This window comes from Trifolium pratense, linkage group LG6 (genome assembly GCF_020283565.1).
Source record: "Trifolium pratense cultivar HEN17-A07 linkage group LG6, ARS_RC_1.1, whole genome shotgun sequence".
NCBI lineage: Eukaryota > Viridiplantae > Streptophyta > Magnoliopsida > Fabales > Fabaceae > Trifolium > Trifolium pratense.
Window position 1 is genome coordinate 20183941 of NC_060064.1, and position 27440 is coordinate 20211380.

The 27440-nt window shown below is 31.0% G+C and overlaps 3 protein-coding genes across 3 annotated transcripts; 2 read left to right on the forward strand and 1 right to left on the reverse strand.

The window, feature by feature from the left end:
- Positions 1-4142: 4142 nt before the first annotated feature.
- On the forward strand, positions 4143-7413 carry LOC123893275 (macrophage migration inhibitory factor homolog). Its single transcript, XM_045943210.1, has 2 exons — positions 4143-4355; positions 7064-7413. Exons 1-2 carry the CDS (start codon positions 4245-4247, stop codon positions 7289-7291), a joined length of 339 nt encoding a protein of 112 aa, XP_045799166.1. The 5' UTR covers positions 4143-4244; the 3' UTR covers positions 7292-7413.
- A 412-nt stretch (positions 7414-7825) lies between these two features.
- Positions 7826-18327, reverse strand: LOC123889963 (nucleolar complex protein 3 homolog). The gene is made up of 13 exons (XM_045939496.1): positions 18051-18327; positions 16947-17116; positions 16646-16839; positions 14650-14858; positions 14417-14519; positions 13998-14161; positions 12702-12840; positions 12280-12456; positions 12062-12198; positions 10752-11087; positions 9877-10016; positions 9646-9743; positions 7826-8495 (listed from the first exon to the last, which is right to left on the reverse strand). The coding sequence occupies exons 1-13, from the start codon at positions 18212-18214 to the stop codon at positions 8022-8024; spliced, it is 2505 nt and encodes an 834-aa protein (XP_045795452.1). The 5' UTR covers positions 18215-18327; the 3' UTR covers positions 7826-8021.
- A 5884-nt stretch (positions 18328-24211) lies between these two features.
- LOC123891882 lies at positions 24212-26988 on the forward strand. The gene is made up of 3 exons (XM_045941753.1): positions 24212-24305; positions 24717-24750; positions 25368-26988. Exons 1-3 carry the CDS (start codon positions 24212-24214, stop codon positions 26869-26871), a joined length of 1632 nt encoding a protein of 543 aa, XP_045797709.1. The 3' UTR covers positions 26872-26988.
- The last annotated feature ends 452 nt before the right edge of the window (positions 26989-27440 follow it).

The window sequence follows — 27440 nt, forward strand, 5'->3', positions numbered from 1 at the left end:
ACAATTTATTATTATTATTATTATTATTATTACATTATTATTATTATTATTATTATTATTATGAAAACTCAAAATGGAATCATTTAATTTATGTTGCTTTTATTATTATTTTTTATTTGTGTTAACTCTCTGATTTTTATCGAATAATCTGATGATCTGAAATCCAAAAGATAAGTAAAATTCTTCTTAAAATTCAATGAGGGCTGACGCGTATGCAAAAAATCTTTTAAAAAAATTCTGTTAAAATCTCATAAAATCAATCAATAGTATAACATATAGGGACCGTTTGGCCTGACTTTTCTATAACTTATTTTTTTTATTTAAGGAGAAGCTTGGTCAAACACAAAATTAATAGAAGCTCTACTAAAAATAAGTTCCTTATTTTAATGAAGAAAATCAACATATAAGGAGTTTGAAAAAAAGTCATAAATAGCAACTTTGTAGTGACTTATACGCTTGATTTTTTCCTGGTACTGCTTTCGAAACCCGGCAGCAACACATTTAACAATTTTATTAATATTTTTACATAAGGCACGCTATCTTTATATCTTTTGAAGTAAAGAAACACTGCACTCTTTTCATTTTTTGTGAATTAAAATTAAAGTACACTCATTTTTTTGCCAGGTAGACTAGACCAAAGATTTTTTTAGTTACGACTAAATTAAAATATACTACACTGGCTTGTCAACAATCAATCACACTAAAACATTTCGAGACTTTTACAACCATATCCAAAGACTATTTTGCCGTCACTTTTCTTTTCACCAAAACTTATATACTAGCCTATTGACAATAGAATTCTTGTGTTCATATACTATATATTGTTTTCTTCTTATCCTTTCAACTTCCAAGTAGTAGTATACTATCGCTATTACATATGCAGGAATCATGTGTTCATGTACTATTAAATTAAATGGTACCACTTTCATACATCACGTTTTCATGTACTATTTTTGTTTTGAGTAAAAACGTGTTCATGCACTATACAACTATTATTGTTCACATATGATCAATTTTATGGAGAAATACTTATATGGAAATAACCCAAATAATTGTTTTTTGGTATACTCATAATTAACATGTGGAAAAAATTAAAAGAAAAAAAGTAAATTAACTGGTGTAACAATTTATTTTTTATTCAATTATTCTGATTTTTGTGTGTGTCTAAATGTTTGTGCTATATGTAAGACTTCATCCAATTTTATGTGCTTCAAACCTTAGAATTTTAAATAATTAATCACTTTTCATATAATTCTTTAAAAAAAATAGTTGTCATACATATTGAAATAATTATTTTTCAATAATTCTTTAACGTAATCAATTTATTATTATGAAAACCCAAAATAGAATCATTTTATTATTATTTTTTAAAAAACATAATGATTTTGTTATTAAAAGGTTAAAAAAACATTATTGCTTTTATTATTATTATTATTATTTTTATTTGTGTTAATCTTTTTTTTTTTTATAAGCAATATGTTAGTTTTTTCTCCTTTGCCAGGACTTGGACCTCCTGCTGACCTCCTGCTCCTTATCCCTTAGCTCAATTAGCTTAACCAGCTGAACTACTCATCTCACCCCTTGTGTTAATCCTTTGATTCTTAGCGAAAAATCTAATGATCTAAAATTCAAGAAACGTTAGAATTTAATAATCTTTTAATTTTTTTATTTACCTTTTAAAAAAAAATCTTCTTAAAATTCAATGAGGATTGACCTCGTGGTGAAATCTTATGGGGCTCAAGATTTTATGTTCGGTGTCACTTCTTGTATTGTATTGGACTAATTCAAATGGACACTCTCACATAATGAACTGCGGAATTGATATTCTTTCAATTAGTTGGTCTATGGACTGAATATCAAGTCTTCAAAAAAAAAAGTTATTTGAAATCCTAAAATTTTATGTTATAAATCCATAAAAATCTTGTGCTAAATATCTTTCAAAAAAGTTCGATAAAATCTTACAAAATCAATATAATCTCACAAATTTTTTTAAAAGTTTAAGTTTTTTTTTTTATCAAAACAACCTCTCAAAATCTCAATTCAATACACCTCTCATATTTAAGTTTGAATATAAATTTAAGTTTAAGTTTAAGATTGAGATTGTTTCTACTTATAAATTTAGTTGACACTCTTAACAACACATTTTTTTTTCACCACAAGAATATTCGGCCCACTAACATCAATCTAGTTCCGAGAGAGTGATTTCTAACATCAATTACAATTGAACTAACTATCGGTAACAACACATTTTCCATTTGTTAGTTAGTTAGATTATTTGTTTGTTGTATCTGGTGTCAACTCAATCATTATTCATTATCTCATATTTATTCTGAAGTCAATCAAGTATGGCAGACGTTTTTGCCAAATATTACATACGACTCTTGACTCTTTCTAATATATTTTTCTTGCCAATCATTATTCCTTTTCTCTTATTTTTTTTTGGTACATACTTTTCTCTTTTTTTTCTCTTATCAACTAGTATATACAACTACTTCAATAAATAAATATTCTCTGTCCCTAAAATATAATAATTTCTACAAAAAAAAAATACAAGTATTAAAAAAATTGTTAAAGTAATACTATTTTTTTTTTTAATTGTGTGTGATATTATTCTTGAATTACTCTTTTGTTTTTTATTTAAACAAAAAAATTTAGTGAATTTTATTAATTAGTAAATGTTCAATACATAAAGAAATAATATTCCCTCCGATCTTTTTTATAAGGAACACTTTTGGAAAAAAATTTGGTCTTTTTATAAGAAACTTTGACCAATTTTCAAATGTTTTAAATGTTCAATTTCACTTATGCCCTTATTTATTATGAGAGAAAATGTAAAATTAAGTAAGTTAGTTGAATAAAGAGTAATTAAATAAGGGTATACATGGAATAAATTTATAAGAGTATACTCCAATGGAGTAATATTTATGTAACTCATACATTTTTTTGCTCCAATGGAGATATGACTTTCTGAGTATCATACATTAATAACAAGTGATCACTTCTATATTTATTTTTTTAATTTTGTCTAAATAAAAATAAAATTTTATTTCATTTTTTTTATAAAAATTTATTTAATTGAATAAATTTGTAGATAAATAAAATAGAAATTATGTAATATATAGAATAATAGGAAATATCACCAAACTTTGTCAAAAAATGAAATATCATCAAATATAAGTTGAGAAGAAAATACGTAGAAAACAAATAAAATACGACTTGAGAAGAAAACAAATAGAAATCGTGTAATATATAGAATAATATGAAATATCATCAAATTAATGTTAGTAAAAAAAATGAAGATCAAGAGGCCATTGAATATCAAACGGTAATATTTTGACATATATAAAAACTATTAAATTGGATTTATATACAAAAAAAAAAAAAAAAAAATTAATAACATTAAATTGATGATACGTTACCTTATTTAAGGTACCGGTATCATCAATTTTGATACCCTCTATGTTACGTCATGGAACTCCAATCATAAAAAAAATAAGGTACCGTATCATTAGCCTATGAAACTCTTTTAGATAAACTTATTGGAGATGCTCTAAGAGTATTAAATGAAAATAACTATGTTAAATGTGATTCATTGGTCAGTGTGATTTTTTCAAAGTGTTCCTTATAAAAAGGACCAGATGGAGTAATAAATCTACGAAAACTAACTCAAAAATTGATCGCCGATCAAGAGTATGAGTAACATATTTATTTGTTTCATAATAAATTTCACCTCAAAGTTTACACACGATGAAATAATTTGGGAAATATCAGCAACAATTAAACTAAATTCCAAATTACCACTACACCTGATTCGAATATCTTTGGTCAATTAAATTACCACTAAATTACTCTTTTGTTAAATAATAAAATGTTGATGTTTCATATTCCAATACAAATTGATAATATTAATGAGGGATATATTTGAAAAAGGAATACTGAACGGACGTATATTTGTGAATATGAATTTTATTGTCATGCTTATACTTAAGAAGTGCCCCATAGATCGGTGTTTAGCATGACACTATTAATATTATAAAATGACAAATAATTTAAAACTTAAAAAAATATTACAATTTCAAAGAAAACATTAGTACATGAAAATGACAGGTCATAGAGTACTATTTATACACACTTGGCCCAAATTATAAGTTGTAAAAAAGGTTGAACTAACTGGGTCAACTTGGGTTCCAAATCTTAGAACATTAGATCCATCAACATACTTCAAAAAGAGGAATCAAAAGAAGATGCCTTGCATTTACATCAGCACAAATCTTAACTTAGATGGAATTGACACTGATCCAATCTTTTCTGAAGTCACCACTGCTATCTCAACAATTATTGGAAGACCTGAAAAGGTTATATTCATTTCCCTCACTTTTTTCACTTTCTGTGTTTTTCATACAAAACTTATATGATTGTTTATGAGTTTTTTTTCTTTTTCATTTGTCTGAATCCTTTGTTGGCTTGACACAAATTATGGGATCAATTCTTTTTCTTTTCTTCTTAATTTCTATCTTTCTTTTCTTTCTTTTTTTGGTTGATTTTGATAGAATGATTCATGTTCTTTGTTGATTGTCTTGCTTTTGGTAAGTTTGTTTTGATTACATACTTACCATATAATATAAAATTAAAAACACAGTTTTAGAAAATATTTTTATTTGGGCTATGAAGTAGGTAGTGAGTACTCAGGAAGGAATGCGTTTTCTTTCACCAAATATATAGATTATCAATGATGTGGCAATAACTATCAACTGAGTTATTTTACATGACATTTTGATTTCTTTCTAAATATTTTTTTTATGTAAATTGAGTGTCATTTGCGCACAGACTGCATAAACTAATCTCTCAAGTCTTATATGACATAAATGAGTGACAAACTCTTCGTAACAATTTTAACACTGTTACATACCAAAGTCAGGAGTTGAACCCAGGACCCTGGTTAAATTAGAAAAGACGTGCGTTATCTCGTCTAAGTGTTTTTGGGTGTATTGTGTGATTTCATTATTATGGCAGCAAATAAAAACAAACATGTCTGGTTTCTTTTGAATTTGTTAATCATTCCCATGCAACTTGGTCAAATCCAAGGGAAAGTTGGGTGTTTTGGTTTGGGGAAGTGTAGTAATTTTAGTTTGTCTTTCAGTGTTCTTTATTATTGTTGACTTTAAAATCATATCTTAATGCTAAAATAATGAAAATGCTTTGAAAATGTGTATTCATCTTATTTGAAGTTTAAAAATTGTTTTTTCTAACAAAAAAAATTCTACTTTCAATGATCTTAACCGGTCCCTCTATTTATATTTCGTAAGACTTGAATCTCCATTAAAAAAAATACTATTCAATTTACACAAAAAAATTAATGTTAGAAACATTCTGACAATTGTTAGTAGAATATAGTTTGTTTTCCATGTAATAGAATGACTATTGGTATAACCTTAATTAATTAGGAAAAAACTAAAATCATAACTTTAGAAGTACCAATAGACCCCTCTCAATTGTAAAAAAATAAAATTGAGAGTGATGTGGAATCTTAAACTATTAAAATTAATAAAAGAGGATATATGATTGAAATTTGAAAAAAAAAATAAAAATAATTAAAAATTGAGAGGTAAAAATTGAAAGAATTGAGAGATCCATTCACATTTAATTTTGTATCTTCCACATCCCATCACATGATTCATGATGATGCATATGCAAAAGTAGTGTGGGGGACAAAAAGTGGGGGCGCGTTCCGTCTATATCAGTTAATAAGTTAATACGTTGACATCACTTTTTTATTTTTGGAAAATTCTAAATATATCTCATACAAAATAAAGTATATTATAATCTTAAATATGTAATTAATATTTTTAAAATATAAAAATATTATTTTTAATATAATTTTTTATTTAATGCTCCAAAAACTCAAGTTAGTATGACATGAAAGAAAAAAAAATATATAGTTTATATTCTTTTATTAAGAAAATGTCTCGTAGACTTAGTTCAGTTGACAGAAATATTACGTTATACATGTATGGATCGGAGTTTGAACTTCGATCATCTTGCTTATCGCGAAATTTTTAGTTAAGGTAGAAAAGAAGATATTTGTACATATTGCATTTGTGGAGGCTTTATTGTAGCCTTGAAGCCACTCATCTTTATCTTAATATGAACGGACACGATGGATCGTGTGGGGACCCTTTTGTAACAAAAGACCATTATTATTTGTTTATTTATGGTATATTGGTACATAAAATCAACACCATCATTTCTGTTCAAGAACAATATTTTCAACACAAATTTTGTAGTTTGTACTACTCACTCAATTTTCAACACAACACAAGCATATTAGACTTTTTGGATCAGATGAAAACTTTTTTTTAAATTGATTTTACTCCATTATAGATCAGACAATGAATGTAGAAGATAAAAAACACTTTTTACTAATAAATAAAAGTCGATATATTAACTTGGCTTTTTACCTCTATGCACCTCTCTTACACTTAACAAAATTAAAATAATAATATGTACCAAAATAAAATAAATTAAATAATGATATTTTATTAATTCATAATTTTAAAATTATTTGTTGTTTTTAAAAAGAAAATTATGTCAAAATAATATAAATTATTATACAAAACAAAATATTAATTGTGACAAGAAATTAGGTATAAATTTATACAATCTAATTGTGAACCTCCTTTACACTATGTCCATATACATCTTGTGGGGCTAGAATTCATTGTTGTCCAGAAAGTACACAATTTCTCACATTAACAAATTTCAGTCTTCTATTTAAAATTAGACGGTTTATATTATATTTTTCATTAAATCAGTACAAAACAATCTATGTCATTGATTTAAAGATCGAACGGTTGAAATCCATTGCAGTGGACGCATTAATTGTGTTCAATCATATTTCTCATGTTGTGCCGTAATATCTTTCGTCATATTTCTGCGTCTTAATTTTTTTCTCTCATGTTTTCTTTTCTTTCTCTTGCATTAAAAAAATCTCTTACCGAATTGTATGGTCATTATTGTGATATTTTATTTTCTAATTTGTATTGTGAAAATGATAATTTTGCAGTTTGTGATGGTGCTATTGAAATCATCAGTGCCAATATCGTTTGAAGGAAACAAAGAACCAGCTGCTTATGCTGAGATAATATCAATGGGTGGCATAAATAAAGAAGTCAAGAGGAAACTCATTGCTACCATTGGCACCATATTGCAGTCCAAGCTAGCTATCCCAAGAACACGTTTTTTTGTTAAAGTCTTTGATACTACTGCATTTCCTACTCAATCCAAAATTTAATGCTTAAATATTAGTACAATAGCTACAAGATTGTGCTCTAATCATCACAATTTCTTTTTATATTGTATTGTTATGTATTAATAATAATTTAATAATAAATATTATGATATGTTCTCTTTTTACATGATTTTTGCACTGCAAAAATAAATTATCATCATGTCAATACAAAGTTATATTTGAAGCGTTTGATAAAACAGCTATTAAGTAATGTCAATCTCTTTAAATAAATTTCAATACAAGATGATTTACTTCCTCAAGATACTATTAAAAGATGGTACATCAAAATAGTCTCGCATTAATTGGTAATCGAAAATAAGATTAGTTTATAAACAGCATCCACACTCTTCAACCGAACAATACACCTTTATTGAAAGGATAATAGTCAACACACCATTCATTAAACTCTCAATTAAATTCATATATTATGTCAAAAATATTAATTTCATACTATTTATCATCAAAATAAAAGAAAATAATTAATAACAAAATAGATAAAAATACAACACCCAACTCACAAGAAGGATAGCCACATTCTTTTTGCATTGTCTCGGTATTTTTAATTGAAATTGTGTCATCTGTCAAAAAAATACATATAAATTGTGTATCCAACGTATTCATGTACTAAACTATGGTAATACACGACTGGTTGAGAAGTATCTCCACTGAAAATGGAACTGTAACAATAAAAACTGGAAATATAGATAAGATATTGTCAACAAACAATGGGTGATCAACTACTAGGTTTTGATCGTTTCTTCTTTTGTTCCTTATATTGTTCAAATAGCTGAAGTGATTTTGCAGTCTTATCCAACTTACTTCTCAACTTTTCGTTCTCCTTGATATCATGAAGAACCATAAAATGGGAACTAAATTTCTTTCGCAAGTCATCTTCATTGAATGAACTCGTTACTGTTGTGGAACCAATGGAATTTGATGTAGCATTGGTCAATCGTCTCTTCTTGTTATTTAATTTAATACTACCACTTTGTTCAAAACATAGTTCTTGGTCAATAGACATGTCCTTGAAAGCTTGTTGAGGAGACGACTTGGAGAGGAAGACTTGGTTTTCAGTGCTCATGCTTGAAATGCCTGTTGCCATTGCTGATATGGTTGGATGATAGTGTTTGGACAAAAGACAAACTTCCCAAAGCACTGAGGCAAGGGCGCCACTTAAATTAGGATCTGTCGAATATGGTAGATATTTCTGCATATTTGAGAAAGGAGAGACAAACAGATGGTTATATAGTCCATAAAAGCTGACAGAAAAGAATGGTGCCACTAAAAATCTTAAATAATCAAATTCAACAGTTTGCCATATTTGAGATTTGACATAAACCCTCTGTCCTAAAAATTTCTGTTCACAAAGTTATTCTCCCCTTTTCCCGTTCCCTTGTATCAAGTTCTTACTTATCATATTCACTTGTTCTCTAAACAAGATGTTTCATGCTTCGTAAATCAGATTTTTGAGCTATGCATAATTCTGTTGCATTATTAGCTATTACACAACCTAGAAAAACAACAATAGCATGCTTCGAGGAAACACCAACGTATAATAATTTAATTTAATTTTTGGTAATAAGAGCATGATAATTTGATTCCACATTAAATAGACGAGATACACAAATGGACACAAAAATGTGTTTAAGGTCTTCATATCTTATATTGTTGCTTGATTTATAAATAGCATTATATAAATATAAATAAAACTACGATTACCAAATACACTAGGTAAACAAAAATCCAGTGGCACATATCAGTCTTGTTTCAACTTCAAGAGAGATAATCATCATCTTCAGCTTTACATTCACTCCGTTTGGATTAGCTTATTTTTGAGCTTATGCAAACAACTTATGCAATATAAATTAGGTTTTATGCTATTTTACAAGTTCACACTAGTGAAAATTGTATTTTTATAAGCTATTTTATCATAAACTACCTTGACAAACTTATAATAATTCATAAAAATTGCATAAGCTATTTGCATAAGCTCAAAAATAAGCTAATCCAAAAGGGGCCATTTTCGCATTGCAAGAGAGTAATGGAGTTCACAAAGAAATTTTCACTTATGGTCATTCACAAAAAACAAGGAATGCTAGCATACATGTTTTGGCATACCCCATCCCCATTCATTTCCTTATTTCTTTTATCTTTATTATAATGACTCCTCAGTCCTCAGGTCAGGACTAAGAGGATACCTTAACATCTGTACTCTTGCTGTACACCCATTTTTTCCGTATTTAGTTAAATTTCTTCTAGGCATAAATTAAAGAGGGAGAAAATAAGAAAATCCCTAGTGGAGATGAATGCTCCTTTTAATGTAAAATTAAAAAATACCACGAAAAAAACAATCTTACCGGAATTGTGCCAGAAACAGAACCCCCTCCAGTGTCATTTTCCAACAGATTTCTGCACTTGAGATTCTTCAGAAGGAGATGCTTTACTGTGACCAAGGCTGAAACAGGTACAAAGAAAAATTACATATTAAGCTTGTTCCTATTTTCTTTTTATTTCTTTTCCTCTATGCATAATTTACAAAAGGTTACATGCGAAGATATGGAAGTTGACATTAGAATATTAAAGCATACCAGCCATGGTATCTGCAGATCCAACGCACAGTGACAATGTAGCCAAACGTTTTATAAAAGCAGCCGCTTTTTGCATGTCATGCTGCCTATCGTCACACAACATGATCTTCAAAGCTTCTGCTAACACCTCTCCTTGATCCCTGTTGCATAAAAATGGAACATAAATTAAGAATAAGTTAAGCATTAAATCAAAGTAATAATAAAAGAAGAAAAAGAAACAGCAGCGCTTTAATACAAATATATGTACCAGATAACTCAAACATTCACAATCAAGTGAATTCATATGTTCTATTCTTCATATTCCAACTTTCAACAAATACTACTCTAGTGCTAAAATCATATTTAACTGCAAAGCAAGGCAAGAAAAGACTGGACTCATAATTAATAACTGTTGATATTTAATATTATTTAATATATGAATAAATTTGTAAATATACTCTAGAGTATCCTAGATTATTCTTAGCATAGCATATTCCATAGTAGATATTCCTTTTGTAATTAATGCTCTTAATTGTAGAATTGGCTATATAATAGAATCTCTGTAATGCTCTCGACTCTTGACACACGGTTTTCACCACATGCCTCTTGTATTCTCTTACTTTTTCCCTTTGAATACCCATAAGATTTTGATACCTACTTATTCTAAAATCTTAAGATGCTACACAAAGACTCATGAATGTATTGTATTTATAATTTATGATTATTAATCTCTAATAGTGCAGTTTTGTTATTTTGATTATCAATACCATACATACTATGTATTAATACTTGTGCAAGTAAACAAACATGCAAGACCACACCAAACAACTATATTTATAACATATTGGTCAATTGGGAAAAGAAAGGACTAAGGGGTAACGTATTCTAATGCAAACCTTCCAGGCCTGTATTCAAGTACAAGATTGTAAAGATGGACAGTGAAGTCTTGTAAATCAACATTCAAGGCATCAAGATTGGTTCGCATCACTTTAAAAGCAACGATGCAACATTGGAGGCGTTCAGATACGGTCAGACTTTTAGGAAAAATCTCAGATGTGTTGCCTGATTTGCTACCTCCAGAAGCAAGTATTTTCAAATGGTTCATTAGATCACCCAAGAAATCAAGGTCAATCAGGTGCGAAAATTTCGCCAATCCCTTAAGACATGGATCTAGCAATGGGTGGGGTTCCACTCCAACTGTAGCTGAAAGTACCCCAGGGTTTGCTTCAGGCCTGATTGAGAAAGTGAGAGAAAATTAGCAACCGTGACAATAGAATTGATTAATCTTCATCCAAAATTTATTGAAAGATAAACACAAATAAAAACTGCATGTGAGAAAAATTAAAGCAAACGAAAAGAAAATTAAAAGAAAAAAAAAGTAGAATATGAAAACAATGAAGATATCCATTAATCTTTAAACCGGCAGATTTCTCATTAATCTCCATTATCCTTTCACATATCCAAGCAACCCAGAACAATAAATAAAATTCACACATGCACATGTGCTCATAGCCGCAGCCACACAAACTTCAGAATGAAGTTCATATAAAAGAAAGATAGGTAGAGCTCAAAAATTACTATTTGAAAGGTCCAAAAAAAAACCAATAAAGATGCAAATAATTTCATCATAAGAATTCATAAGCAAATATAAAATTATTGTGGATCTGAGTATCAGTGCATGCATTGAATTGTTTTCAGGAAGGAAAATAAATAAATTTACGAGGGTTGCAAAAAGAAAAACTTTGGAAGCGTAAACAGCCCCCAAAAAAAAAAACAAAGTGGGAGCTACTTATACACACAATCTCTCGATAAAGTTTTTGTCAGCGAATTTTACTCGTGTGACCAACTTATAGGCATGTACGATAAGTTGGTTACACGAGTAAAATTATGAGTATTGTTCACAGGTGGTCATAAAGAACAAACCAACAACTGGGAATGCTACTGGGCGAAAAGGTAAAATGCACGCTATCAAATCAATGCATTGTCGGTATATTGATTGGAATTTTCAATCAAGATTCAAGAACATGTATTTTAGCTGAATGCCATTATATTAATTTAATTATGGTAGCTTCATTTTAATTTAAGCCAATTGTCCATATATCGAAGAACTAATTATCTTATTCAATGGGCCACTGGATTCACAAAACCTTTAACATCCATGTCTCGTAGTAATATAGTAATATACATGATATAAATTAAAACACACCTGGCAACTATGGACTGCATTGTATGCTTCAAAATGCGAAAGTACGTCTCAAACACAGCAGAGAGTGTTTGTGTTTGCATCTGTCTCTTCTCCATAGCATCCTTGGTAAAGGAAGCAGCCTTGTATTCAGCTTCAACCTACAACAAACATCAGTAGAATCTCATTTCTACCATCAACCAAACATCCAGAACAGTGATTCTTATGGGAAAAATATTCACCTCCTCTCTTGTCTTAGAAATCGAGTCTTGCCTACTTTTCTTTCTGTCATTTTCCGGCAACTGATTTGATGCCTCCGCGTTTTTTCTTTTCTTACCTTTCTTGTTTTTAAATTTCTGATCCTTATCCATCTTTTCAGCCTTTGCAAGATCCTCATCAAATGAAAGAGACAAGAAGACCTGAATAAGCATCGAAAAGAACAAACATCACTTAACAGCTTTATGTGCAGTGAAATATTCCACATCAAATAAAATGAATTTCACTCAAATAGCTATTATGATTTGATCACACTAAAAAATGTGCAATAGCAACCTAACTCAAAAAACAGAAGATTGACAGCATAGACTTCCAATAAAACATTTTAAAAAAGTATAGGGCAGCATGTAACTTTTTTTTTATAATCAGCATGGAACTTGTATAATACCTCAATGGAATCAGGGTGCAACTGGCAATTATGATCTTTAACCTTATAAGAAATCAACCGCACAGCCTCCACAGTAGCTTCACCACCATGTTTACCCTCATTTGTAAACAGTGACTTAATTGTTGAACAGCAAAGTTGCCTGTTGAACAAAAACAAGAAATTTCGTCAGATACACAATAGTAAGTATAAGCGCATAGAAATATAGAAACAGAAAATGTCATTATTCATGTGTTATATGAACAAACAAAAACTGGAAAACTGCAGAAGATATATTTTTTTGTTATAGACCCTCAAGCTCAATATATGGAAGCCACATTGGATACTGACTGATCTGAGTTGAGCCAGGCGAAATAAGGTATAACTTGCAATTATTGAAACAAGATGTTTAAGGTACACACCTGTAAAACATGTCATAACTATAAAGAGGAAAAGTTTATAGTTTTTCAATTGACAGTTGAGTTGACACAAGCACGGTGATGTAAAATTCTACACCTAGTGCAACATCAACAGTAATATTCACTTCCTTAAGCCTTAAGGATCAGCATTCTTTTTAATAAGATATGTGTTTTGCAAACTTTGAAACATTTTTCATTTACTTACCAACACCAATTCAACTGCATGGAGCCAATATGTACATAATATATATTAGGCAAAATTGCACTTCTAGTCCCTTAACTTAATTTCAGGTAACAATTTAGTCCCTTGTCTGTTGTTTCTCATCATTTTTGTCCTTTTTGGCCCTTCATCCATGTTTTCTTATGTTTTTTAAGCGTCGAATCTATGGTTTTCTTTTGGGGCATAACAAGAAAATCATAGATTTAAAACTTGAAATCCATATCCAAACATGGGAAAAGGACTAAAATATCCGCGAAAAAAATATAAAGGATTAAACTGTACCCGAAATTAAGTTAAGGGACAAATAGAGTAATTTTGCCTATATGAACCCCCATCAATGGCATGAATGCAATTTTGCCTATATAAAATCGAATGGATACAAATGTGATGTGACGCTATTTCACACTATTATTGACAACCAAGATGGGAGTATAGACAGCTTTTATCTAGACTTGAACTACAAAAGGCAGTTTAGCATTTTAGTCCAGCAAAAATCCAACTACCCTAGACTTTTCCCTTATACCCCAAATGGTAACATAGTCTCCTTTTCTGATGATGGATTATTCAACCGAAAATTTGAACAACATTTATGAAACTAATATTTATGTTGTTTCATAGATAATTCCATAAAATACAGACACCTTAATATAATAATGGCCAGTGGCAAGGATAAGACTGCACCTTATGGTCTCATTACTGGAGCTTATGTTTCTGATAGTCGCATCCAACAAGGTTTCACGAAAGTTGAAATGGGGATTTGAATCAAGCAAAGAACAAATACAACGAACTGCGACAAGCTGAAATAAAGGCTTCTTTTCTAAGGCTATCAACCTTTGCAAGTAAGTCTGATGACATGCACAAATAGAAGCAAAGGGAAAAAAAACATGTTAGTAAAACAAATATCAAATAAAATTAATACTGTAAATATTAAAACAAGCTATCATAAAAATTTCGACCAATTGGGAAGTAGGTTCAAAGAGAAGACAAAGGGCACCAATTTGAAGCACAGGAACAGGAAGTCATATCTAACAGTGAAAATTTATTTCAGCGAAAACCGGTAACTAGAATAATTTACATAGAAATCAAACATGAATATGAACCTTGTATGCAGAGAGGAGAGTTGATTCATAAAAACGCATCTTTTTAACAGTCTTTGAAACCTTCATTTCTTGTTCCTTTTCAGTAGGAAGCCTGATTCGATAGCTGGACATTGCATACATTGATTGCAGAGTTGAAACATCAAAAATAGAATTAGTGAGAAAGAAAACCAAATGCAGGCTATAATATCATTGCATATGGAATGAGCATTATCATATATGACAGTCAGGCATACCCAGGTATAATATCTCTGAAAACAGCCAAGAGGGATAGAAGTCCAAGTTTAACAATGGTGTCATCATTGTCTTTAGATATCTGTACCATTTCCTTCAGAAATTTAATATTGGACTCTGGATCTGTTAGCAAGGCATTTCCGAACTCTGCAAGTTTACACTTTTTACTTTCAAAATCCTCTTCAACTTTAAGATCTTCTTTAACCGCAGCCTAAACAATGAAATGATGACAAATCATGTAAAATATTGATCTCAACGACTTATACTTCTGTCAAAAAGGTAGCATTTCAAGAGAATTACTAGAATTTGTAACGTCAGAAAATAAGAGAAAGGAAGACAATATACGAGTCTCTGAGAGACTTCATATTACATGAGAGGTGCAGAAAATACATAACAACTTTATAACAGAATTAGTTATCTGCTTTGAAAGCGAGGTCGTTAAAGAGCAGCAATAGCAGCACAATGGTGACGTCATCATGGTGTAATGATGGTGTCGATGTTGTGTCAGCCGCCAGACAGTTTGTTAACTGATGGCCACTATGGCAGCGCCATAGGTCACCATCCCACATATATGGCAGAATTTTGGACATCCACCAGGGACAACATTGCTTGACAGGTACCTAAACTGTACAGTAGGCAGTGTTATTAAAGGCGCCATAAGCAATTAGTGACAGGATGCACACCATGGAGGCACCATAAGCCGCAATGACATGTTTATATGGCGGATTTTCGGCCTTCCACCAACAACAACACAGACAGTAAGCTAGAGATTGACCTTCGATCAATTGGGTCAGATGACCAGTCCGCATCACAAGTTCACAATACAATATTAGTGAGAGGCACCGAGAATATAATGTTGGTTTGAGAAGAAAACCATAATGTCACACCCTTCTAAATACCTAAGGACCCTCTAACTAGCTTTCGATGTTCCTCTGCCACATACCTAGAGAGCTTGAAAGCTCTATCCTTAGAGTGGATACCCTTTTGCTTCAATCATATGAGCATTGTCAAGTAAATCCTGCATGTATTCAGCCTGTGATAGGAATAGCCAACCATCGCCTCGTATTTTATTTCAATGCCCATTTGATAGAAAAGTGGAGTTTGATTTAGTTGTGTAAAAGAAAAGGAGATGCCTATGAGTCTATGACAATTACTATAATACCATCCACATAGAGACAGTGCAAGGAACCATGAAGAGTGAAAACGGATGAATCACGCCCGATGGTCTTGAAACCAAACCCAATAGTGCATAAGAAGCCTCACAGACCATCCATTGAATGCCTCTTTGAGCCCATGTAGTGTTTGTAAACCTTGTGAACTAATGATTGATTAGATGATTCAATCCCTTGAGACTGTTGCATGTACTTCATCAGTTCATCTAGGACTCTATTTAGGAGTATGCTTACATCTAGTAGCTGGATATGCCAATAATGAGTTAGTGCTAAGGTAAGGACTATTCTAGTAGTCACTTGTTCCACTGCAGCAGAAAACGTTCCTAATCAAGTTGTTAGTGAAATCCTTTTGCCAAATGTTGTGCTTTATATTTATTAATATTTCCATATGGATTACCCTTTACCCAAAATACTCATTTACAGCCAATTCCCTGCCTATGTCCAGGAAGAGCGACAAGTATTGTTATTAATCAATGCATCATTCTCACACTGCATCGCTGCCAGCCACTTAGGGCCAGCCAAGGAAGTAACTATGATAGGTTCCAAATGTGTAAAGAGAGTAAGTAGTGGTAGGTTCCAAATGTGTAAAGAGAGTTAGAACTAATATGGGTTTAAGGAGGGAAAATACTTAGCATTTCAATTTGAAATGTTTTGTTCTGTGACAATTTTAAAAATCTAAAGTGGAACAAAAAACTCTGTTTTGTCCTATCTATATTAAAAATCAAACGAGAAACAAATATTATTGTCTTATCCAATCCCTCTTTAACAAATTAATGGACCTTCAAAATATGTTAAATCAGTATTGTTAAACACATTAGGAAAATACCAAAACTGCTGCCTGTGGTACTTCTTCCAGTTCCTCTTTAGCCACCTCTTTCCCTTGTTTTTTTCCCTCTTTTCTAATTTTCTTAAGTTTGGCTCTCTTTTCAGCCTTAGTTAGCTTCACTAAACCCATGTCTTCGTTGCCATCCTCTCCAGTTTCCTCTTCACTTGGAGCATTTACTGGTGCCGTCTTCGTAGCTGCAGAATGTGATAACAACATATGTTACCAAATCAATTAATAAAAGAAAGAAAAGAATAATAAACAACAACAATGCACAAATTATTTATAAGAGAACACTAGACACCTGTTCGATAATAGACTTTTCCATCTAATGTCTTGACTGGAAGAGCATCTACTCGATCAACCTGCAAACCTGTTTCTTCTTTTTCTTTCTTGAGAGCAGTCTTTTGCCTGCGTTGCTCATATAGTTTCTCCAAAGCATCTTCTTTGGCATCAGCAACCCGTGTAACATGCCTTAGGTTGCAAAAAAGAAAAGTATATCCTACGTCAGTTAAACTCACAACTACAATGTGTAGTTAGTCACATCACATGAGCTAAACTGTTGCAATTTATAAGTAATTTCCACACTCTACAAGTGACAATAAAGACACGACAATGGTTAAAATTGCATTAGTTCTCAGAAAGTGTTGATGTCTCCAACATTTAATTGCAGGCTCGGAAAGATTTTGTAATATACCCAGTTTAGATAACTAGTAATTAGGAGCATACAAGCAATTTCTCTAACAAAAGACATAATAAAGTCAAACTATTTTCATATAAGCTATAAGTTATTTTGGTAAGTTATCATGGAGAGATTAATAAACCAAGTTGAAAACAAATTAAGAAGTTCATAAGCTTTTTTCATAAGCTCTCTCAAACAGTCTCACAGGCGCTTATATAAGTATATTAGCTCAAATGATTCAATCTAAACAGACACACAGGGCCTGTTTAGATTGGCTTATTTTTTAGCTTATGAAAAATAACTTAATGCAAATAAATAAGCTTTTTATACTAATTCATAAGTTCTCACTAACGAAAAGTGTATCTTTATACATTGTTTTTACATAAACTACCTAGACAAGCTTATGAATAACACATAAAAGCTTATTTATTTGCAATAAACTGTTTCGCATAAGCTCAAAAATAAGTCAATCCAAACCGATCCATAGTCAATTAAAAAATAAACACTTTTGTAGGTCAATTTCAATCTATATAGCTTATAACTATGAAAATTTCTAATTGTAATGAATTCCTAGTTACATAAATGTTGAGATAAAACATCCAAATCCTAAAAGAGAAAATTTTTACCCTAATTTTAATTCGAACAATTAACACACAAAACAAAGAAAAATGTAGCATTGAAGTTAAAGTAACATATAACAATAAGGAAGGAAGAGAGATAACGAACTTGGTGATTGATTGAGTGTCCAAGTTAGAAAGCAAAGAAGCATAGGCGCGATTTTCGTTGACGAATTTAACGTCGTCGTCGGAAAACTCAACTTCTTCGTCAGGAATCTCCGGTGGGAGGTCCGGCGGAAGAAGAATCTGCTGCGACTTCTGTTTCTTGCCCATCGTCGAGTTTGGTAGATGGATGAATGAAAGAAGGGTTTTAGTTTAGTTTAGGGTTTATGACATATTGACATTCACCTAAGAATGATAACCAAACAATCCTCTGCGCTGTTGTCAAAAAAATAAAAAAAAACCCCTATATTTTTTTATTATATTAAGGGTCTGTTTGGTAAAAATAAGCTGATAAGCTAGCTGATAGCTGATAAGCTAGCTGATAGCTGAAAAGCTAGCTTATAGCTGATAGCTGAAAAGCTAGCTTATTGAAATTAAAATGTTTGGTAAAATTAGCTTTTAAAGTGGTTATTAAATATAAAATTACATAATTGATAGTGGGTAGTTTATTTTTTAGAGTGGGTAGTTATTAAATTAAAGGGTAAAAATGGAATAAAGTGTAAAAAGCTATAAGCTATAAGCTCAAATGCTACTTGAAATAGCATCTGAAAAAAAGCTATAAGCTAGTACAAAAAGCTTGTTACCAAACACCTCTAAATTTTTGAAACAAGCTTATAAGTTCATATAATAAGCTATAAGCTAGCTTATTTGTGTTACCAAACAGAGCCTAAACCCCTATTTTTTGATAAAAATAAATAAATGACAAAACTTAGTGTCTTTTTTTACTAGTCGGGGTGAGTTTGTTTAAATTTTTAAAAAATTGATTTTGTTTCCAAAAAATTTAGAGATTTTTTAGGGAAAAAAAAAAACTAAAGTTATTTTATACTTCGTACTATTTGTTTAGTATAAAAAAAATCAATTTTTAAAAAAAAATACGAAGCTTTTATGCTTAAGTTTTTTAATTTATGGTTCGTTTGTTACAGATTAAAAAATAATAATTTTGATATAAAATAATTTAAAGGACGCCTTTCGAGTCAACTCCCAGATAAGGAACTTCAACTAGCCGATATGAGTATGAGTTTAGTACATCTATTTGTTATTTCATATATTTATATATATACACACATTCGTGTGTGTTTCTTACAAATTAGTTTTTAGAGATTGTGAAAAGACGAGACGATGAAATCACAAAAAAAAAGCGCACGAAAGAAAATTTTAATCTATGTGAAAATCACTTATTTAGATTAAAGCAAATAGAAAAAGATGAAAATATGTGATTTTGGGTAAAAAAAAAACTCAAAATCACCACCTTTTGGATGAAATGAGATGAAGAAAACTTAGAGAGGAGTTTGTCTCTCTAAAAACTCTAATCTATTAACCAATAATAATCTTTCATTTAGAACCAATTAATTTACTCTACTGTCTCATGATACTTTCGTTTACATCTTTTTTATTTCTATATTTTTCATATGTTTTTTTTATGCATTCTTAATTCTTAATTCTTAATTAGGTCACATTATGCAATACATTTATATACATATTTCATATCTATATTATATTTAGATTAGATAATGTATTGTCATTATTTTTATTATTGTTTTTATAGTGAATTATTATTATTTTGATAATATTTGTTGTTTCGATTATTAATTTACTATCTATAAAAATATTTTTTTGATGTTTTATTATATTTTTGCCCTTTTGATATTATGTTAGTGTTACTGTTCGTTTAAACAATTTGTTTAAATAATAATAGATTATGTCTATCGGCTCTTTTGATTTCATTGCACTAGTCTAAAATACTTAATTTAAATAAACAAAAAAAAAATTCACTTCAAAAACTAAATAACATATCATATAATGTCTTTCCAATGAAAATCACTTAACATCCTTGAAAAAATGTAGTTATTTAAGGACTTAGAGAGTCTGCAGATAAACTATGTTCCAGTACTTATGATATTATAATATAAAAAAGAAAGTGATTTGTCTCACCAATTGCAAGGTATACGAGGTTATGTGGCATAACAGTGCTCACAAGCCTTTTAATGCACTGACATACATTGCTGAACACTTCTTCGCAGGTTGGGGGTGATAAGATCTGAACGAAATAACAAAACAGAATTAATCGGAAAAAAAAAACGAAATTGGAAAGCAAAAATTGAAGTTGAGGGTAAAGAAACGTTGAATCATCGGGATGGAAATGGCAAAACAAAATGGAATATATCACAAACAAAGAAAGAAACGTGATTAATCGCAAAAAAGAAAGAAATGAAACGAAATTGAAGTTGAGAGTAAGGAAGAAAATGAAAAAACAAAACAGAAGAGAACATTAAAGAAAGAAAGAAAGAAATTTGGAATGCGAAAATTAAAGTTGAGAGTAACAACTTTCGAATCTTCGGGATGGAAGCATTCGTGTATAATCGAGTTCATGTCAACGTAGAGACAATCATACTCCATAACAGCCATCATCGTTTTCGTATCTCGAACAACCTTCAGATACTTCTATGTTAACCATTTGTAAAAGTAACCAACCCACATTGTTGTGTTTACTCTGATTTTCGAGTTATGTAAAAAGTCTCTTTGCACTGAGAAGGAAGCATCACAAATATATAGTTATGTTTGTTACGAAAACGTCACATTCAAGTAATCGTCAATAGTGATGTGTTTGGCTTAATGCACAAAACAGTTCATTGTAGTAGGTGCGCTATTACACAAACGGAATTGATAGAACTTCAAAGTGTTATCAAATTTGGGTATGATTAGAGTTTTAACAAATAGTTCTAAATAGACGACAACAACAACAACAACAACAACATAACAACAAATTATGACAATTAAGACAAATCCGATCAGTGGCGGAACTAGGAAATAAAATTCGAGGGGGCCGTTAAAAAAATTATAATATATAAATTAGACAAATAATTATATTTCATACAAAAATTTAAGTAATAAAAAACACAAATTTGATTATAAAAAAATTAAATTGCATATCGTAAACATATTTTACGTGTGTCAAGTGACTTAACATTATCAATGATTTACCTTAAACTAATACTTCCACGATGTTGATCATAAAAAAATTATAAGTGATTATTTGAGTAAGCCGAACTCAAAAACGCGTTTTTCTGCAATTCTGCAGTATGAACAGTGTTTTGCGTCGAACACTAGCCGACGCAACCCCTTGTGTTAACTAATTTTGACTTTTTGTTGACTTCTGCACCCGAAACCTATTTTATTCAGTTGTTCGCGTAGATTTCGATTCCGGAATTATTTTCTGATATGATGCTTGGTTATTGGTGTTTGCTCATATTTTGGTAATAAAATATGCTTAATTAGTTTGATTAATTGAATTAAATAACTATTATTGTTGATTAGTTTTAGTATCTTTTGACTATGGAATAAATGTATTTTTCCTTGAGTTGTTGATGATGATTATGTTGTTAACCCTTATTGATACATTATATGTTGATGATTAATGATGATGATTGTTGATTTTAATTAATGATTGATGTGATTTATGATGTTGAATTGTCATGTTGATTTATTGATGATGATAAATGATGATTTATCATTAGTAGAGTTATTCTAAAGACGATGATTTAGAATATTTGGATTATATTATCCATATTATGTTGATGTTATAGTTGAGATGAAACCATATGTTTGGTATATGCACATTTCATGCATTCATAAGTTGTGTATATTGATGAGTATCCTGGAGACGATAATCCAGTTTACTGTTATTCGAGAGACGATGATCTATAATATTTTAGAGACGATGATCTAAAACACTTGGATTAAGTTACCCAAGACTATGATGAATTGATACCACATGCATATAGATATGTCTAGGTGACATATCATATCTATGTGACATTAGAATGCATTGGAAATTATGTGGCATTCACAATTGATAAATGATACTTGTCTTTGTGTATTCCTTATTTGTTGGATGTTTATATTCCTCAAATTGATAAATGAATATGTCTGATACATGTCTGAGTATGTCTGTTACATACCCGAATATACTTAATACACGTGTGAGTTGTCTGAATCGAATTTATTCAACTGTTTTATGTTATTTAGTGTCTGATATTCGATATATTAGTCACTGATTATGATTATGTTATCTAACCCTCTGTTTTGTGTTTGTGCTGAACCGTTGGGGTTCAGGTTTTCAGGTTGTATGTTTTGCCGGTGTTCGAGTTGTTGGTGAAAGCTCCGCTCTGATTGTGACACAGAGAAGGGTTTATAGAGTCTTTATTTGTTGTTTTATTTAAATTAAAGGTGTATCTTTTATAAAAAGGATTTTGTATAAGTGACGATTACTAATTAATTTTGTTAGTAGTGTTTTTAATGAAGAATGTAACACCTTGAACCAATATTTTATAATTCATTTTGACTTCGAGTCTTAAAGTCATTTTTATCCGCTGCGTAGTTTAGAAAAATCATTCTTTTATTAAGATAAATTGAATATTGGGTTAGGGTGGTTACACTTGTCAACTCGGCAACCAACTCCTTTTTTTTCTTGTTTCAATCGTCCAACAATGATATGGCCTTCTAAGACTTTGTCCAACTCATGGTTGTGTAACCCAGATACAACTGGAAGATGCTAATTCCGTGATGCAAGATAATACTCACGAAGCCTAAGTGGACACCCTATTTTTCTCGATCCAGTTTTTTCAAATTTTTGTTTCTTGCCAGTTGGTTTGTACTCACCACCCCTTTCGAAACCTAACACAAAAAACTGTTTTCTTCTATTTGCACCGTATTTGGCTTTCACGTTTACAATAGTAAATCCTAATTTTGCAGCTTCCCCACATACCCATTTAATCAATTCATCTTGCTACATATATGTTTTAGCTGTTGCAAATTGAGCACTTGTATCTACAACGAACACCTCCGGTTGGGGTATGCTAGGCAAAGAAGGATCTGTCACATCTGGTTTCTTTAAATCTGTCGGTTGGGGTATGTTAGGCAACGAAGAAACTGCTACATCCAATTTATTTTTATCCGTCGATTGTGCAGGTTCCAATTTCTTTAGGAAAACATTTACCAAAAAACTTTCGAAAAATGTTTTCAAAAGGGGTTTCGGATCACGTTTTCCGAAATAGACCTGTCAGAGTTATAAAATTTCAGACTTTTATATCACAAAAGAATTAGTTTGAAATGCTTCTTACCTTATAGATGACATGAAAAATGCTTTGAAACCTCTTGGCAATGCTTCAATGTTGATTGTAATTCCCAAAACAAAATAAAACACCATTTTCGTTGGAGTCGTTGAGATTGAGTGGGGATGAAGAATTGAAAGTACAGTGGGTAAAGACTGCATACATAAAAGGTATGTTTCGGAAAATGTTTTCCGAAATAAGTAGCGAGCAGAAAATCTTTTCCGAAACAACTTGCGCTTTCGAAATAAAATCATAATTGGGAGGGCTGTTTTCACTTCACTTTATTTCGGAAAACATTTTCCGAACTGAAGGGTAAAATTGGAATTTGGAGGGGAGGGGGGGGGGGGGGGGGGGGGCTAAGAGAAATATAGAGGAGGAGGAGGAAGAGAAAAATTCATCATCAATATTCAATAACATGGTGTGGGCTGAACTAAATAAAGAAATATATGGTTAATAATATATCTATTAGTTCGGTTCATCAGTTCTTAAAAACTGAATCCAATAACCGAACCAAACAACATCGGTTTTTAATTGGTTCGTTTGATTTTCGATCCGAACCATAAAATTCGGTTATTAAACCGAATATTTTTGTTTTGCTTTATATAGTTTATTTTTTATAATTGCTTTATATAGTTTCTATTTTCTATTTATATTATTCGGCAAAAAAATATTATTGAAAATCAAACTGAATTTTTTTCTGCTTTATATAGTTTCTTTTTTATAATTGCTTTATATAGCTTATATTTTCTATTTATAATATTGGGTAAAAAATATTATTGAAATGCAATTAGTTTCTTTTCCAAATGCAATTATTTGTTTACCATTTACTATTAAAAAATAAAAATAATTATAATTTTTCCTCTTAAAAAACTACCTCAAATAGAAATTCATTCAATACATATCAATATATATCATCATTTATCTCATAAAAAAAATCATCATTTAACAATCATAGTGTAATGAAAACTTAGCAGAAAAAAAATTCAAACAAAGACAAATGAATCTAGATGTGCATTGGGAAAATACAAGAATCAGCCAGAAAACATATTGTTCAATAAAAGCTAGCTGCAAACAAGAACACCAAATAGAGAGTAAGCTCTTCACAATGAAGAAAGCTCTTGACAGCTTGCCACCAATGAACCAATTGACACGTGTCATAACCCCAGAAGCTCAAAATTAGCCACGTTACCAAGCCTATCTGAATCTATAAATCTATATATTTCTTTTATATGATGATGATGATAATGATAGAAAAATCTACATTTCCCTTTGTAGAAAGGTTTTGTTTTGTACAAAGATTAAATATCTATCACAAAACTAAATTTGATCACTTCAATATTTTTCTTAGTTTCCAAGTCAAGAGTGACGTATGTGATGATGCTTACACCCACCAATAGTTCAATATACACATCACAAAACCTCTCTTAAACCCCAAAATATAACACAAACTCCAAAACTATACACAAAAAAGGAACCAAATTCTATATTCCTTCCTTGAGTAGCAAAAAAGCGTATGAAGATTGATACCGTTACTGGGTCAGTTTCTTTCTTCTAAATTCATTTATCATAAGCTATGTATAGAAGAAAAGTTGATTTCTTGCAATCTTAGTGTTAAAATCATTCATGAATCTTATTCATTAGATGAATCATATTTCTGACTTGTAATTTAAATTTAGTAGTTGGAATATGATTCGTTCGATCTTTTTCAGATTTGATAACTTCGAAAATGGTTTCTTTGAAGTATGAGTTCCAACAATCATAGATTTAACCGTTAGATGAAAATGAAACGAATCTTGTATCTCGAATTTTAAATGAAAATTAGACAAGATGTATTCAAATTGTATTTTAACTCGATGGTGAAGGTAGAATACAAATTATTCAATTTTCATCTTACAATGGAGATCTGTTGATTGCGAATTCGGTTTATTATGGTTTTCTTGCAATTAGTTAATTTGTTTGTTTATTTCATTTGGTTCAAATTCTATTTGGTGTTAATATATTTTATTTTCATTGCATCTATTTTGTTGTTGCATGGCCTGATTTCTAGATTCTTATACAATTTTTACTTTTGTGAATTAGCTTGAGTTTTGTTGAAGTAATTCAAAGAAAATTAACAAAAAATGTTGTTTATTTGCTTGTTGAAATGGCTGCAGAGAAAGGAAATCGCGCAAGAGACGCAGTGGTGGAAGAAGTGATTCAGTGGAAGACACTCTTGAGAAGTGGAAGAACTACAACAAACAGCAACAACAAAAGCTTGGTTGTGGAGATAATGGAGCAGAAAAGATTCACAAAGTTCCTGCAAAAGGTTCAAGAAAAGGGTGCATGAGAGGTAAAGGTGGTCCTCAGAATTCAGATTGCAATTTCAGAGGAGTTAGACAGAGGATTTGGGGTAAATGGGTTGCTGAGATTCGCGAACCAATCAATGGTAAACATGTTGGTGAGAAAGCACATAGGCTTTGGCTTGGTACTTTCTCTACAGCACATGAAGCTGCTCTTGCTTATGATAAAGCAGCTAAGGCTATGTATGGACCTAGTGCTCGTTTGAATTTTCCTAATGGATCACCATCACCATCATCAAGTGGTGGTTCTGCAGATTCTTTGAACGGCGAGGAGGATCTTGCAAAAGTTGAAGAGTTGGAGGGTAATCTTCATCAGTCTGATGAAGAGAATAAGATTCTTTCTAAAAATTTTGTTGCTGATGATGACTCGGTAGAGGAATCGGAGGAAGTGATGATAGTTGGCACTGCCCAATGTCAAGCTAATAAGAAATGTAAGAAAATGGTTCATCAAGAGTCTTACAAGAATGTTAAGTCTGAAAAACCCGTGGAAAGCGAACGACTAGAGAGTAAATCAGAGAACGTTTTGGAAAATTCTGGCATAGGTGAGTGCTACCATGTGCAGAAGGAGCCTATAGATTCATCCATAAACTCGGGAGCTGCTTGTAGACCTTCTGATATAGCAGAAAATGGGATTTTGGTGAAGAATGGAGAAACAATAAGAGGATCGGGGGAGGATTTGAAATCCTTTGAGATGAGCTGCAACAATAATTTCTTTGGAAACCTGCACAATATTCTTCCAGATAGCAATCAAAGACCAGATTCTGAGTATTTTAACATAAAAACCGAGGCTTCTCTAGCGAAGAAACATAAGAAGGAAGTAATTGGACATTTCTTAAGCCATGCTCAGTCACAAAATGAGCAAAATAAAAATGGAGGTTTTGGTGAGATGAAAAGTGAGCTTAAGGGATTGGAATTCAAGCTGAGAGGCCAATCTACTGATTGTAAGAGTGATGAAGCACAAATAGTACCTTACATGCAGGGAATTCATCTGTCTGATGGTGGCACTGTTGGAGCAATTGAAAGCATATCCCAAGTTGAAGCTTTGAACAACAATACTAATAAAAACACTAAATTAAAAGAGAGAGGAAATAATGGATGTGCACTGCATGGATTAAGTTCAGGGCAAAGTAGGAAGCTGAGTGATCTTTCTCAGCAGCTGCAAAGATTGGGTGGTTACTTGCCTGAAAATTGGAATAATATGCAGTTTGCAGATCTTGAAGTTGGTTATGATTATAGTTTCTTAAAACCTGATTATGATTTTGGTTTATTAGAAGAGAAGAAGTTACTAGATATATGTTTTTCACATATAGGATCTTGAAGTTCCTTGGTGCTTACAAGGTTTTTGTTTTTCACTTTGGTGGGGTTATTTATAGGTCTTTTTTCCCTACCTTAGTGATGCAAATAATGCCATGTTTCTGCTTTCTATTTAGCATCTCTATCACTGTAAAGATGCTTTGTACTATGAATTTCCATTGAGATATAATTATAATTTATATTGTCCAAGTTCAACTATTATGGTTTCTTGTACTTTTTGGGAGACACTTGTTGTACTTGTATTGTACATGATACTCTGCTATGCCTATCCATAAAAATTGAAGTTGATGTACCATTTGATCCCTAAAGAATAACTAGTCTTATTGATTGGGTTGTTGAAACTTGAAAATGTCTGACTGGAAAAGATAAGATTCCTAATTAACTCCCTTTATAAATGTATCTTTCAAGGCAAATTCTTATCTACCCATTCTGTTAAGATGGGCTGAGTTACCCATTTAAGTTGGCTTAATCTAAACCATCCAATCTATTTTCTATTATTTATGTAATGAAAATACAAACTTTGCAAAACTAGTAAGCTAAAATCTTGTAATTGCAAAACCACCCACACAAAAT